A 15,054-nucleotide genomic window follows, 5' to 3' on the forward strand; every position below is an offset into this window, starting at 1 on the left:
TTGCAAAACAACACATTGATCCACTTCAAGAAAAAACTTACAAGTTTTCTGTATTCTCACCAGAAGTATTTTACAATTGTGTTCAAATACCAGAATTTTTCTCAGCGGCCTTAGTGTAGATATTAATAGTGAGAAGTGGAGCTGACCTGTCAATGTAGAAGGCTTGCTTCTTCCAACAGCAATGAACTTCCTAGTGCCACTTCTTCTTATGAGAAAAAGAAGTTGCGCAGTTGTCCCCAAGCAAATAGTTTATATGGATACAAAAACTCATCTGGTAGTAGTTCTTTGTCACTGATGCCTGGAATGCTGTAGGCAAAACATTATCATGACATTCTGAGATAGTAGTTACAGTGGGATAATGAAGATAGAAGTAGAAAAAAAGAGGGTGGTTTTTGTGGTGTGGTTTTTGTTTGTTTGTTCTTGCGTGTGTGTTTATTTTATTTTGTTTTCCCCGATGGCCAGCAACCTGGTCCCTATAGAAGAGAGGAATACAGGTAGCACAGTTTTATGTTGAAATGACTTTTAATTGCTCTCACTGTAGTTGGAAGCTCAGCTGGAAGAAGTTGCAGCAGAAGCATCAAAAGAACGCAAACTGCGTGAGCACAGTGAGGTCTTCTCTAAACAGCTGGAGAATGAACTGGAAGCTCTAAAGGTGATTTCATTTTTGTTTTTTTAAACCATTTTTTACTCGTAATACAACATCCGCAATAGCTTTGCTTATTCAACTGTTCATACTTGTGGGGCATCTAAGAACTACAGAATTAGTGGAAACATGACCTAACCTGTTCAGATTTATATCCTTTTTTTCTTTAAATACTTTAATATTGGTAATTCATATCTTTTAAACTGGAGATTATGGATACTCTGCCTTGAAAATGGGCAGTTTATATCAAATTCTAAGCATCTGTTAAGCTTGCATAGTCCAAATGCAGGTATCTACAGTCCCCTCAAGCTGTTCTTTAGGGTCATATAAGCATGACCTACTGGAGCAAGTCCAGCAAAGGGCCACTAAGATAGTTAAGGGACTAGAGCACCTCTTACATGAGAAGGGGCTGAGAGAGCTGGAACTATTTAGCCTGGAGAAGAGAAGGCTGAAGGGTGAGAAGGCTTTTTGTGAGGGTGACAGAGCACTGCAACAGGTTGCTCAGAGAGGCTATGGGGGTATTCACTATCAGAGTTATCCAGAATCGGTCTGGACACAGTTCTGGGCAGCCTGAACTAGGTGACCCTGCTAGAGCAGGAGGATTTGACTTGGATGATTTCTAAGGGTTTTTTCTGACCTCAACCATTTGTGATCCTGGGAAGTAGAGCAGTCACTCATGGGGCTCAGGGCTTGAGGATGGGAACCTTTTAACTCGCTTATCACCCAAATAACACGTTTTACAAAGTTTGCCCATTGGACAGTTCTGCTTTTGTATAATGTTCCAAAACACAAAAATTATAGTTTCTTCCTGATTTCTTGGATGCAGTTGAAACAGGGAGGCCGGGCAGCAGGTGTCACACTAGAACATCAGCAGGAGCTTTCCAAAATGAAGTCTGAGCTGGAGAAAAAAATCTTATTTTATGAAGAGGAGCTGGTCCGACGAGAAGCATCACATGTCTTGGAAGTAAAAAATGTAAAAAAGGAAGTACACGATTCAGAGAGCCATCAGCTCGCGCTGCAGAAGGAGATCATGATATTAAAGGATAAACTAGAGAAAGCAAAGCGAGAGAGGTAAGTTTTTGAGCATAATTGATTAATTATAGATTAATTATTTTATGTCACAGCATAAGTGACCCTGCAAAATTGCCATTTCACCTCAGTTCTATTTATTCCTTTTGAAAATCTCAGTTTAAATTTCAGTAGTGTTGCAGTGCAAGTATTTCAATCTTTTTGTCCCTCTCTTTAGGCACAATGAGATGGAGGAAGCAGTAGGAACAATGAAAGAGAAATATGAGCGTGAAAGATCTATGCTCTTGGAAGATAACAAAAAGCTAACAACAGAAAATGAGAGGGTAATTATTTTAGGAATCACTCTTAAAATAAATTCTTTTGTTACCTTTAATACTGTAATAGTCTATCCACTGACTCGAAACAGAATCTGTAGATGTTCAGGCAGTACCCTAATAAAACAGATGTAACTAAGGTCATATACATGTGTCAGAAATGTAACTAAATAATAACTGTAGCCTCTATATACTGTTCTTTGTGGAATCGATTCCCACAACTCAGAGGCCTTCCGATTCCTTCGTGTAGGCTGCACAGAACAGGAAGCATGACTGCCTCCTTGATTGCTTTCTGTGAAGCTTTACTGCTCACGATGGCCTCTTCTGGATTATTTTGTGTGAAGCAGCAATGTATTCTGCTATGCTCAGAAGCCAGCTGCAGAAAAACAAATATCTTCTAGTTCTCTGGTTGTTGCGTTTAGAACTTGCAAACAGCCCAGAGTTGTCTTGCTTGTTCAGATTCTATACATGCTTGTACATACACACACAAAAAAGTCTGTAGCTAACATGAGCTACAGGTGAAATTAATCTTTTGTTTCAGCTTTGCTCCTTTGTGGATAAGTTGACAGCACAGAACAGGCAGCTAGAGGATGAGCTCCAAGACCTAGCAGCAAAGAAGGAATCTGTTGCTCACTGGGAAGCTCAGATTGCCGAAATTATTCAATGGTATGTTTTGTTTACAAATCTCAATGGCCATTTTCTGTTTTTAAAATATTTACTGGGCTTATTCGTGTTGCACCTTGTGAAGAAACGGACTCAGTCTGGGGTGCAGAGTGAGACAACTTTATTTCCAAACCGACTTCTTTTTATACTTTCTTAACACAAGTGTTGCAAAGCGCACAACCAATCAGCATCTGGCCACCTGCGCGGTTGTCTGGCTTTGTTTCTTTTCTTCTGGCAAGACACGTCGCACACGAGGCAGGGGGAGGTGTTCCTCAGTCCTCGTCTTTCTCGGCTCTGTCCCCCATCTGCTGCAAAGACTGACACCCTTGTGGTTAACTATCTGCTAACAAGGTACTATTGTCTTTGAACAAGCCTCCACATCTCACCCTTCTTTATTTGTTTTTGTTTGAACAGCCATGACTTAATTAAATGATCTATCCTTAAACACATAACAAGAAACAAAGCAGGCACACTAACAATAAACAAAATATGCCAAACATCAACAGTCTGTCCTACTAGACAGGTTACGAACGGATTTACTGAACTAGATAATCTTCTGTGGAAATCCCTAAGGAGGGACGGATCCAATTAATAGTTCCCAAAAGTTTTTGAAGATCATTCAAAGTCGTTATGTCTGTCTTTAGGGTCAATGATTGTGGCCGAATTTGATGATCAGAAATTCTCCATCTTAAAGATCGCCAAGGCGGACTTTCCTGTACTTTATCTTCTGCAATTTTTAATCCTGCAGCTGATGCTGCTCGCGTAATCTGATGCAGAGCCTCTTCTGCTGTTTCCTTTTGCTCTGCAGCAATCAATATATCGTCCATATCTTCCCATTGGCACAGTACAGGGTGGTATCGGAGTCCATACCATTATCTTAATTTCTCCTTTGAAATCTGCGTTGATAACTGCAGGTAACACAAACAGCCCTTGTCTCGTTGTTGAAAATCGCCCAATCAATAGTGCTGCCATTCCTCGCCCCAGGGGGCCGTGGACACCAGTTGGAATTAGCACAACTGATGTATCAGTAATTAGCACTTCTATTGTGGTGGCCAGGTCCACCCCGGCGCTGCCGCTTGTGCTGGCGCACAAGCGGCGGCTGCTTCCCGGTGGGAGCCACTCCGAGGGGTGATTTGCCGTCATGGCGCGACCCCTTGCCGCGCTCCGCTTGAAGTTTCCCGAAGGGGCTTGCGGTCGACCTTCCTTATCAAATTTTGATCGACACTGATTAGCATAGTGTTGTCCTTTGTGACAGCGCGGACATAGTCCAGGCGCTCCTCCTTTGTTTGCTTGCGTTTTTGGACAGTATTTACGAATATGCCCAAATTGGCCACAAGCAAAACATGGCTTTTTCATAGACATTGTTGCAAATGTTTCGGCCATCAGTGAATATTCATACTGTTTGGTACCGACATTAATACATGCTTTTAGCATGTCATCAATAGTAGGGTCCTTTAGTGGCCGCAAAACTCTCTGGCAATCGGGGTTAGCATTCTCAACTGCTAGTTGCTTAAAAATGTAGCTTCGTGCTTGTTCATTATCAATTTGTTTCTCCAGAGCCTCCTTAAGCCGATCCAAAAACTTCATATATGGCTCATTCGCATCTTGTCTTATGCTAACAAAAGGTTGTCTTTGTTTACCACTCTCCGGAACGGCCTTAAGGGCCCGGAGAGCAAGTGCCTTAACTTGTTGCAGGCCCTCAGGGGGGATTTCTGCTTGTGCTGTTGTAGCACTGTGATCGCCCTCCCCCATTAGCACGTCCACAGTAACATTATACGACAAACCTTCCCAACGCGGATTCTGGTCTGGTGCACAGATAACGGGAAAGGCTTTCAGCACGCCCACATCCCCTGCTTGTTTTGCTCCTTGCTTTACTGAGGCCCATTTATCGTGAGGATCCGGGGGGTATAGGTCTGGCTCCTTTCCAGGGTCAATAGGACCCGGACCAAAAGGATCATCGTCCTGGTCATCAGGTGGCAGTACCGCAAAGGCTTTTGCAGCACGTTTTCTTTTCTGATTCTCATCAGGACACGATTGAGGTAAAGGAGGCGCGGAGGGGATGGCAGGGGCCCCGATCCCGTCATTTATGTTCGACTGCAACCCACTATGAGATTTCAATATTTCGAATACAACTCGCCATTGGGGCAACAGGTTAGCAGCAGCCTTATCACCGCGCGTGGCACTATCCCACAGTCGGACCCCAATTTGGTCCCATCTTTCCAGATTAAAAACATTCTTACTATTCACCGAAGGATCGTCTTTAGAAGCCCACGCAAGAACCTTTTGCAGCTCTTCTTCACCTAATTGTTTTCTTTGCGGTTTCAAGTTTTTAGGAGAAGCTTCTAAATCGTCCTTTTGTTCCTTCATTAGGTATGAACCCATAGTTCCCAGCCGCTTACCTCTTTCCTTTCAAGAGGCTTTTAGTGTGCACACAAAGTAAGCTTCCTTTCAGCTTGATCCTTACGCTTCCTTTCAGTGTGATTCCCGGGAGTTCAGCTGGGCGGTGCAACCGGAGAGACAGCTAGTCTTCGAGCCCCACGTTGGGCGCCATTTGTTGCACCTTGTGAAGAAACGGACTCAGTCTGGGGTGCAGAGTGAGACAACTTTATTTCCAAACCGACTTCTTTTTATACTTTCTTAACACAAGTGTTGCAAAGCGCACAACCAATCAGCATCTGGCCACCTGCGCGGTTGTCTGGCTTTGTTTCTTTTCTTCTGGCAAGACACGTCGCACACGAGGCAGGGGGAGGTGTTCCTCAGTCCTCGTCTTTCTCGGCTCTGTCCCCCATCTGCTGCAAAGACTGACACCCTTGTGGTTAACTATCTGCTAACAAGGTACTATTGTCTTTGAACAAGCCTCCACATATTCGTGTACAGTAGCCAAGCCCTTTCAGTGTGTCTCATATCAATGAAATGATATTCATGTGAATGTTGATAATCTGTTCCTCTTTTCTTCGGAGTAGAACTGAGTAGTAAGACAATTAGAATTGTCAAATACTATTGTGGGTTACTAAATGAAATTGTCAGATACTATTAAGTATTGGATGATTTGTTAAATTTTGTTGTCAGCTTGCATCAAACTTTACAGTGAGAGCAAGTTCATCCAATTTCTTCCAGACTATTTTGATAAATTCATTCAGGAAAGGTGGTCATGATTTACAGGGTACACTTTAAAATATAAAAACAGTCACTCTGCCAGCAGCCCCCAGAGGGATCTTGTTTTTCTCCCCTGACACTTATTTCCATATACCCAAAAACAAGCACTTGAATGTAACTCGCAGGTCAGTGTGTCCTTCTGTCATTTGTTCAGTTAGTAAGCCATGTGCAAGTACCTTCAGTGCAGGGTACTTGGTCATTGGTATATGTTTGCTTTTTGCATTCATTCTGCTGGCTGAAGTTGAATGCTTGTCCAGGGTAGGTCTTGTCTGTTTAGGTAGGTCAGCGTTTTTTTAGTGAAATGCATTTTTAGTTGCTGGACGATATTTATCATATTTCAGATAGTAAAGGGATTGCGGGGTGAGGAGTTCATAAGGTGGGTATATCTGCCCTTCCAGATGTTTTAGGAGGCCTTGAAGGTCATCTTTAGGGGAAAAAAAAAGACAAACAAGGTGATAATATGTAGATCAAGCTCCAAATAACAGTGGATTTCTGCAGAATTGTTGTTGATGACTGAAGGGAAGCTTCAGTTTCCCTGGCAACTGCCGCAATCAAGATCAGATAGAAAAAGATAAAGAAGGCCCTCTAGGTGGTTCAGGTTTCTGTGTCTGGGACTGTTTTGTTGTCTTTGTCCACTTTTGCTACATCCCTAAACCCTGTGCAGACACTCTAATCTTGGGTGATAAAGTATGTGGTGCCATGAGCCATAAAACTATCAAGTAACTGTTTTTTATAATTGCACACTAGGGTAAGTGATGAGAAGGATGCTCGTGGCTATCTCCAGGCATTAGCTTCCAAGATGACAGAAGAACTAGAATCATTAAGAAGTTCCAGTCTGGGATCAAGAACACTGGTAAGAAAATAGAAAGCATTCAGTCTGCTTTGGGATGTCTAAAAAGCTAATTTTTTGGTTTTGCCACTTATTCATCTCTATTCACATATTAAGGAGAAAAAAGTCAGGTGAACAATCAAAACTTTTTTCTGTTAAAGCTTCTGCTTGTTCAATGACTTCCTAGTTTTGAATTACTTGGGTCACCTCATCAGAGTTTGATGATACTATGAGAGAGTGGTTTCTTACTAATATCTGTCACTGCAAATTGCTTTTAAACAGTGTAGGTAGAGGAGAAGCAATAATTAAACCCATGAAGGACAGTATGAAAATGCCTCTCAGCTCACCAGGTCAGATGCACAAGAATAATTTTAATCGCTATTACAGTGAGATAACGAAGAATTTTCTTCTCTGGTTCAAAATTGGCTGGTCGGTGTTATTGTGACCTAATAACTCATTTGAGATCACATTAGGTTTTTATGTATCTGTAGAACAATGAGACCCAGAGCCATATTTTTTTCTATGTTGGCAGGAACATGATTTCCCAAACTTTTTGTCAAATAGAAGAGAGGTGAAGACCTCATCAGAGTGAACAGTTCCTAAGGGAAAAATGATTTTTGTCGTGGCTAGCACTAAACACCTGCTTAAGGAAGGGAAGAGCCATTTGCAGCCCAGTGTGGAAACCTGTGTCCTTAGCAGTGCTAATTAGCATCACCGAGCAGTCATAGAAAAAAACAAGCTGCTGTTCGTTTACATGGAGTTACTCATCCTTTCTAAATATGTGAATATCGGAAAACAGGAGAAAATTGTCATTTCCTCTGAGTTACCCTTTGGCTTCATCAAAATGGGATGCTCTAACATGTCATGAAGTGTGGTAGGAAGAAGGATCAGATCAAATGCAGTAGGCATTATTTTCCTCTTGGCGACTGCTGGAATAAGGAATGCTGTCTGTTCTTTGTAATGCAGCTGATTTTGTAATGTCAGCAGAACTGGATCTCAGGCAATTATTTCTCAGTATAAGAAAGGCCTGTCCTTTTCCTGAGAATGCAGCTTGCAGGTTCATGCCTGGCTAGAGATCTATTAAGGAATAGTCCACAGTGCGGATGAAGTCCATACAGAAAAATGATTGGAAAAGTGTGAACATTTAGCCGAGAGGAGGGGGCTGAGTTTCATAGTGTATGCCAAAGCATAGTGTATGCTACATAACAAGAATAATAATCATTTAGGAAAACACTCTAGATATCCTAATATCTCAAAACCCAGGCTATTTCTTTTGGTTTTCTTTCCCCATATTTTTGCCACTATCAGTCTTACCCTGTTTTTATTAAATGCTTACATGAATGAAACCAGCTATTTTCACTGGGTGCTCTCAGTTTGATTTTCATGCCCAATGCTAAAGCCTTTTTCTTTCAAGCATATTGTGTTAGTGGTTTAACCATTATAAAAATTGCTCATTCTGTCATTAACCTGAGGTCTGCCTGTGAATTGATTTCCATGTAACAGGATTAGTATCCATAATTAAAAGAGCGTTCTCTTAAGCAATGTGAAAACTATTTTATGTCCTTGAATAACATTAGAAATATCTTCCAGTTGATATTAATATTCAGTAACTTACTGCAACAGGATCCACTTTGGAAAGTACGACGCAGTCAGAAGTTGGATATGTCAGCTAGGCTGGAATTACAATCTGCCCTTGATGCAGAAATTCGTGCCAAACAACTAGTTCAAGAAGAGCTTCGCAAAGTTAAAGATGCAAACATATCTTTTGAAAGGTAAAATGGTCTTTGGGTTCTGTAAGTTTTTAATGTGCTGCTTTAGTCTGTGTGCTAGGACAGTTAAAACTTATTTAAAGTTGCCCCTTGTGCCAGGGCTGTGATTGGACTTTGCCAGAAAGATCCTATTCAACAGCCTACACGTTTCTCTCTTAAATTCAGTGGCAATTCTAGGAAATTCTTGAGGTAACCATTAAACTGCTGTGAATGGCTTGGTAGCAACACATGGATTTTATACACCTGGGGAAAAAAAAATGTATAACAGCATATTCAGAGCAAATCCAATAGCTTTTCATGGGGTATTTCATGTCCACTGTAGAGTGGACATCTTGGAAAGATAAGGCCAAGGTACAGTTAGAATTATTTTGTTTGGCAAATATCTGCAATGATAGCAGGAGTCCTAAGTGCAGTTTTCACTCTCCAGCCAAGTGGTGAGATGCCAGCTCATGGAAAAAGTTAGATTAATCAGACTGAAAAAAGAGGTGGAGGTGGGGGGCGTTATCCAGAACTCTTGAGTCATTGGGTCAGAAAGGAACATCATGTATTTTGGGAGATTTCAGATCCTATTATCATCATGTTTTGTTGCTTTAGTAAATTAAAGGAATCAGAAGCAAAAAATAGGGAACTGTTAGAAGAAATGGAAGGCTTGAAGAAAAAGCTGGAGGAAAAATACAGAACTGATACAGGTAAACAACATCTGTGTTTTAACAGAATTCTCATAGCATTTGTGAAGCAGGAAAAGCACCTGTGAAGCCCTTTAGCTAAGTCAGTCTGTTTTGTTTTGTTTGTTTTCTAGGTCTTAAACTTCCAGACTTCCAAGATTCCATTTTTGAATATTTCAACACCTCTCCTCTTGCACGTGATCTGACTTTCAGAGTGAGTCATTACAGCTGAACTTTATATTTGTTATTTAAAAGTAACACTTAGCCCCAATGTAATAATTTTGGGTCCAGTATACGTAAAATATGGAAGTCAAAATAGAATGTCAGTGCATTGAATTGGATGTCATGTTGATATCAGATTGCATAGTCTTTTGCACGTTTTTCTCCCCACTTTTGGGGAATATTCCCAAAAGCTCGCTTTAATTATTTTTTTGTTCTAGTTTGTTTATTTTGGTTAATCTCAAATCCTTGACTGAATAATATATATTCAGGTTTTTTAGAAGGGATATATCATACTCTCTTACAAGTAATAGATTACATGTTTTGCAGTTAGGACATTCCAGTTAATATAAGAAAAAGTATTAATGAAGTTCAAAAAGAATGTATATACAGATATGTAAAAGTCTTGGCTCTAGATCTTAATGGAATGGTTAAAGTAGAAGGAACTGGGAAGAGAATCAGAGAATCTACAGATGTTGATATAAGTTTATCATGACACACCCTCTGATCCTTAGAAAACTAATCATACAAATGATGGCTCCAAGTGGGCGTTTCATGTAAAAAAGCTTGTACATCCCCTGAGGAAGCAGCTGTTAAATGCAACATTAACTTACATTTCCTTACCTCATGAACTCTTGATCTTTAAGGAGTTTCTGGGATTTTTTTTTTTTAAATAGAATGCACAAAACAATTTAGGATAATATCAAGAACCAGCCATGGAAAGAATAATCTGGTATATTTATGGAACTAATTTAAAGTGGGTCAGATTAATACCTCATTGGTCAAGTTAGATTTTGTATCTGAGAGGTGCACTTGTATTTTTTTCAGAGTGTTACCATTGTCAGAAAGAAAAAGCATATGGGCATACTATGCTATAGACATCCCTTGTGTGTGTGCTGCTTCCAGTCACAAAATGCCCTTCCTGCTGGAGCTGCAGGATGTGCTGTGCTGGGGTGGCAGGAAAAGACAGCAACATGCAAACAGCAGCATGGTAGACTGTCAAGTCCATAACCAGTCGGGACTCCATTCTGCAGATCAGGCAGTAGATACTGTCACTGTGGGAACGTAGGTGGTGTTTTCTGATGAACTACATGAAAATTCATGATACTGAACTTAATGACTTCCATTAACAATTTGTTTTACATATACTTACAAAGATAGTCCCTGTCATCTGCTTTGGGTTAATTTAGTCTGTGAAAAGATCATTCGGCCATATAAACATTTTATTTAGCTAGCCTACTAATATTCCATCTGAAGTTTTCCTGTGGGTGATAAGTGATCATTTTTATCCCTCATATCCATTACAACAAAGGATTCTGTTTCTTCTTCGTCTACATCTTCTCTGCTAGCCTTTTGGGAAGAAGTAAGTTCTTGCTGGTAGTTTTGTCTACTTCTTTTTGTTGTGACCTGTCATAGTAAAAACGGCCTTCTAAAACTAGTAGACATTTTGCTCCCTTAACGTTTCTATAGCTTAACCAACTAAATAGAGCTAGTTTAGTTTTCCCTCTTTAATACCTCTTTACAGGCTTATTATTCTATATTTTGACTCTATTACGGCTAAAGCTGAATCATGTTTATTGTTTTTAAACAGTTCGTATTACATGATGGTATAATTTGTTCTTTTTCAGTGGCCCAGTTCTACCAATCAATTTATAACAAAAATAACAAATATCTGAATATATTTAGTGAGCTAACTGAACTGAGCCATTTTCCTGTCTAAACAGGCTGGGAAGTGAGTGATTCATTAGTCATTGCCTTGGAGCTAATTACATCATTTATGTGAAGCCTAATCTGATGTTTGTTAATCGTGATTTTCATGATGTCCTCAGAGTACAGTAATAGAGTATCCTGGTTCCACACCCAGCTTCTTTAGCTCTGGAATTGTAGCATACTTCCCCCTTGTGCTGACAATTAGTAGGTGCTAATGTAAGTGTGAAATAAATAGAAGGCTTGTAATGGATGTTGGTCTTTATTTTTTTTTCTGTCAGAAGCCAATATGATTAAATAGACATGATTATTTTAATGATAAAGATGGTAATAGAATTGTCAATCGTTTTAAACAGCTTCTAATTATATAAAGACTGCATAGCAGCACTTTGAGAATTTTTCTTGTGGCTGAATTGGTGACTGCTGTGTTGTAGTAAAAATTAAGTGTAGTAAATTACCATGAGAAGTAAGCTGCTCTGTGGATTATTGCCAAGCTTCTCAGACGTCATTCCATACCTGCATGCAAGAGATTAGAGGCAGTCTTGCTGGGAATAGAACACTTTTAAGGCATATATGCTGCCTCCTACTAGGTTTTATAATCCAATACTTTATAATTTTTCCATCAGGTAGTAGGATTTGTTTTGAGGAAAGTTTTGTTCTTTGTTTTGTTTTGTCTTTTGTTTTGTGGCTTTTTTTGAGAGAGAGAGAGAGAAGATTTGTTTTTAGAGAGCTGACATTTTAGGTGTATGTTTACTATATACAGAAATCAAGATTACTGTTTTTTTTCCTGTGAGTTAATACTTGTAGCTACTTTAATTTATTTTATTTTGTGGGCATAAGAACATTTTATCAGATCTGTGGTATCTAATCTATTTTGTTTGCTGTCACTTTTTCAGACCAGTTCTATTAGCGAGCAAGAAACACAGGGTCCCAAATCAGAAGTTTCACCATCTACTTCAGTTATAACTGCAGAGCAACAACAAGAAGTAAGGCAGCTGTTATTTTATCCTGAAGAGTAATTAAGTAGAGTCTCTGTATGTATAAATCATTATAAATATATACTGCAGCATTCATTATGAAGAGCAGGAGTGGATGTTGCTTATTTGTAATGTGTCAGTGTTAATTGCACCTGCTTTGAGGACAGTTGCAAACAGAACCTTCTCCCTGGCTCTATGTACGTTGATGTTTCTCATTTTCCTATGTTTTCTGTATTGCTGCTTGTTTGTTAATGTGCAGGCTTTCCTGTGAGTGCTTTAAAACACAATCTGCTTTTAAAAATCAGATTAAATCAAAATGCCAGTGTTTACAACAATTAATTTTTTGATGATTTTTCAAAAAGTAAAAAAAAAGGGGGAGTTGGGAACCAGTAATCTTTGCCACCCCAATTTTAAAACAAACTCTTGAAGCCTCATTTTGCTAAATTACAATTTTTTGTGATTCAGGATCCAATTCGGCTTCAGAGGATGCCTGCTGCTCCTTCCCCCACCATTCAGTCCATTTCTCTAGCTGTACCAAAGGTAGGGGGACTGTGCTAACCTTATTTTGAAGAACTAAGAAAACATGGTATCACTTATAGATTAGTCATCCATGCTTGTTCTTGTCCTGTTTGGGTTTGTCATGTGGTGCTTGTTTGTTAGGTCTGTGTTAATCAGATGACCCCAAATGCAAGTTTTGATGGGTGTTGATTTGTCTGAAGGAACATCAGAAAAAGTATTTAGTTGTATGTTCGTATTTAAATATCTTCTGCAAATGGAAATAAAGGATGTTATTTTGTCTTGCAGCACCTTCTGTAAGCTGCATTTAATTAAAAGAAGTCCAGATTCATGACATACACTCTAATATATTAGAGGGTCATTGGGGCAGAGGTGCTTTCATTACAGAAATACAGAAACTGAAAACTTTTTACCCCGAATGTGTCTTTCAGCCTAAAGCTCATCAGCTCAATATCAAGTCATTTACAAGCCCTACTCAGTGTAGTCACTGCACCTCTCTTATGGTGGGATTAGTTCGACAAGGTTATGCCTGTGACGGTGAGTCAGTTAACCTTTCTGTTTTCAGCAATCTGCAGTTCTCTCTTAAAAAATGCCCCAAAACGTTAATATACTTTAGGGCAACCATTTCTTTGGTCAGAAAGGCAAAGGCATGGCTATGACTGAATGTTTCTCCTTGCTTTCTTGCATTATCAGACTTCTAAAGTAAACAAATTTAAGCTTTCATGGTCCTTTCATATTACTAATTGTGCTATAATAGTGTGAGCTGGAAGGGTTTCTTAGTGTATAATGTTGCACAGGAGACTGTGGGAATGCTATGGTAACATGTTAATGTGAAACTATTTTTTGCTCTCCTGATTGTGAACTCTGTTCTGGAGAGCTTTTTGGCTTCTAGCCTGCCTTGCTGTTTCTTAGTTTTATTTAGAAGGCTTTCTCTGATGCATGTTTCACTATTGAACAGCAAGGGGATATTTTGCTTTAAAAACAGTTACCTGTGCCTTGATTAGACACATGAAGTCAGAAGTATTTCACAAATTGATTCAAAATGCTGCAGTATAAGTGATCTTCCTGCATCCCTGTGCCTTGCTTAGTCCTTGCTGGTAGCACTGCCTTCGCTGACACCTTCAGCACTGTGTCCAGATTGCAGCATCTGCCCTTCAGTTCCTGGCAGGACTATGGGCAATTCTTCCCCTGCAGCACCTGCTGCTCTGCCAGCACTTGCCCTGGGGCTACTTTTTATCTCATGTCGCTGACAGTTGTGAACTTTGTTTTCCATCTTTTCCCACAAGTTTGGAAGTTTGGAGCATGCTGCTCTCTCCCCTCTCCCCTTCTTTTTTCCTTAGTGCATCTATCAACTTGATAGATGTCCATCATTGTCTTTTGATTGAGCATTGCAACATAACTTTCCCCGTTTGGCTTTTTACTGCACATTTTGATAGCTGCAGAACAAACTAAAATCACATTGACATCACCCCAGCAGAACAAAGTTTTTACCCTGTACAACCCCAATCACTTGTGCTCCGTAATTCCTTCTCTTCTTAGTACTGATGACTACACCAAAATACAGCAGTGCCAACCCTGCACTTTTGGAGGTCAGTGGAACTGGCTGTATCCTGTGCCTTTCCCTATTCTCTGACCCGTGTGCCTTGATTTGCACAGTCCCAATAGTTATGATGCCTCCTGAAAGAGGTGAATTTATTATGTGGTTGTGGGCAGCACCTCGAGTGCTTTGTGTGTGACCCCCAGTTCTCCTGCCAGCAGGAGGCTGTGGCTGCAGGAACGAGCCAGGCAGCCTGCTCTGGGCTGCCCCTCTCCTGGCTGTCTAGCTGTGTGCATTCCTTCAGCAGAGTGGGCTATTAACAAATTTGACTGGCAATTTCAGTGTAATTAACTTGCTGTTTGTGAGAGTAGACTGCATTCATTTCCTGTTATGACTGGCTCGTATGCACATATCACAGTGGATTTTCTCTTTTGTATTTAGTGTGTTCATTTGCATGCCATGTTTCCTGCAAGGATAGTGCACCCCAAGTCTGTCCTATCCCCCCCGAGCAAGCCAAAAGGCCTCTTGGAGTAGATGTGCAAAGAGGAATAGGAACTGCATACAAAGGTTATGTCAAGGTGAGTCCTGTGTTCTTGGCAATACTAAACTTCACTTACCGGTATGGAGCTTGGAAGCTCTCAGTGTGTTGAAACATCTCAAACTGTACTAAAGCCTCAAGACTGTGTGTAAGCTATGTAGTGTATTTAGCACTTAGGATTTAGAAAGAGGGGGTTTTACTAGGAGTAAGAGCTGAAGAGTGGACATTTTAGCTGCCAGAAGAAAACTTGTTTTAAGGAAAAATTTATATCGTAATATAGATGTAAACATAATTATTGATGTAAATTGATGTATTATTGATGTAAACATAATAGAAAAGTTAAACTATCCTACCGTTTTAGCGTTTGAGGACTATACAGACCAAATTACTTATTGGAATATGTTTTTATTTGTTAAACTGAAACAGAAGGAAAAACAACTGCTTGGTTTCTTATTTTTTTTCCTGTGTTGAAAGGCAAATAAAATGTATTCT

The 15,054-nt window shown here is 39.9% G+C and overlaps 1 protein-coding gene across 2 annotated transcripts in view; it reads left to right on the forward strand.

Annotated features, from left to right (window-relative positions):
- The window catches only part of CDC42BPB (CDC42 binding protein kinase beta), an 88,435-nt gene that overhangs the window by 58,883 nt on the left and 14,498 nt on the right, over positions 1–15,054 (forward strand). Inside the window, exons 14-26 of one of the 2 annotated variants that reach the window (XM_088539648.1) lie at positions 542–652; positions 1,470–1,714; positions 1,890–1,995; positions 2,528–2,652; positions 6,553–6,658; positions 8,258–8,406; positions 8,998–9,092; positions 9,203–9,282; positions 10,600–10,650; positions 11,891–11,980; positions 12,437–12,511; positions 12,919–13,024; positions 14,466–14,602. In XM_088539648.1, the coding sequence (XP_088395774.1) occupies positions 542–652; positions 1,470–1,714; positions 1,890–1,995; positions 2,528–2,652; positions 6,553–6,658; positions 8,258–8,406; positions 8,998–9,092; positions 9,203–9,282; positions 10,600–10,650; positions 11,891–11,980; positions 12,437–12,511; positions 12,919–13,024; positions 14,466–14,602 (1,476 nt within the window). The remainder of the gene's footprint in view (positions 1–541; positions 653–1,469; positions 1,715–1,889; positions 1,996–2,527; positions 2,653–6,552; positions 6,659–8,257; positions 8,407–8,997; positions 9,093–9,202; positions 9,283–10,599; positions 10,651–11,890; positions 11,981–12,436; positions 12,512–12,918; positions 13,025–14,465; positions 14,603–15,054) is intronic. The other variant, XM_088539649.1, reaches the window with a different exon arrangement.

Source organism: Tinamus guttatus, unplaced genomic scaffold (genome assembly GCF_059628265.1).
Source record: "Tinamus guttatus ecotype Peru unplaced genomic scaffold, ASM5962826v1 Tinamus_guttatus_pri_ptg000048l, whole genome shotgun sequence".
NCBI lineage: Eukaryota > Metazoa > Chordata > Aves > Tinamiformes > Tinamidae > Tinamus > Tinamus guttatus.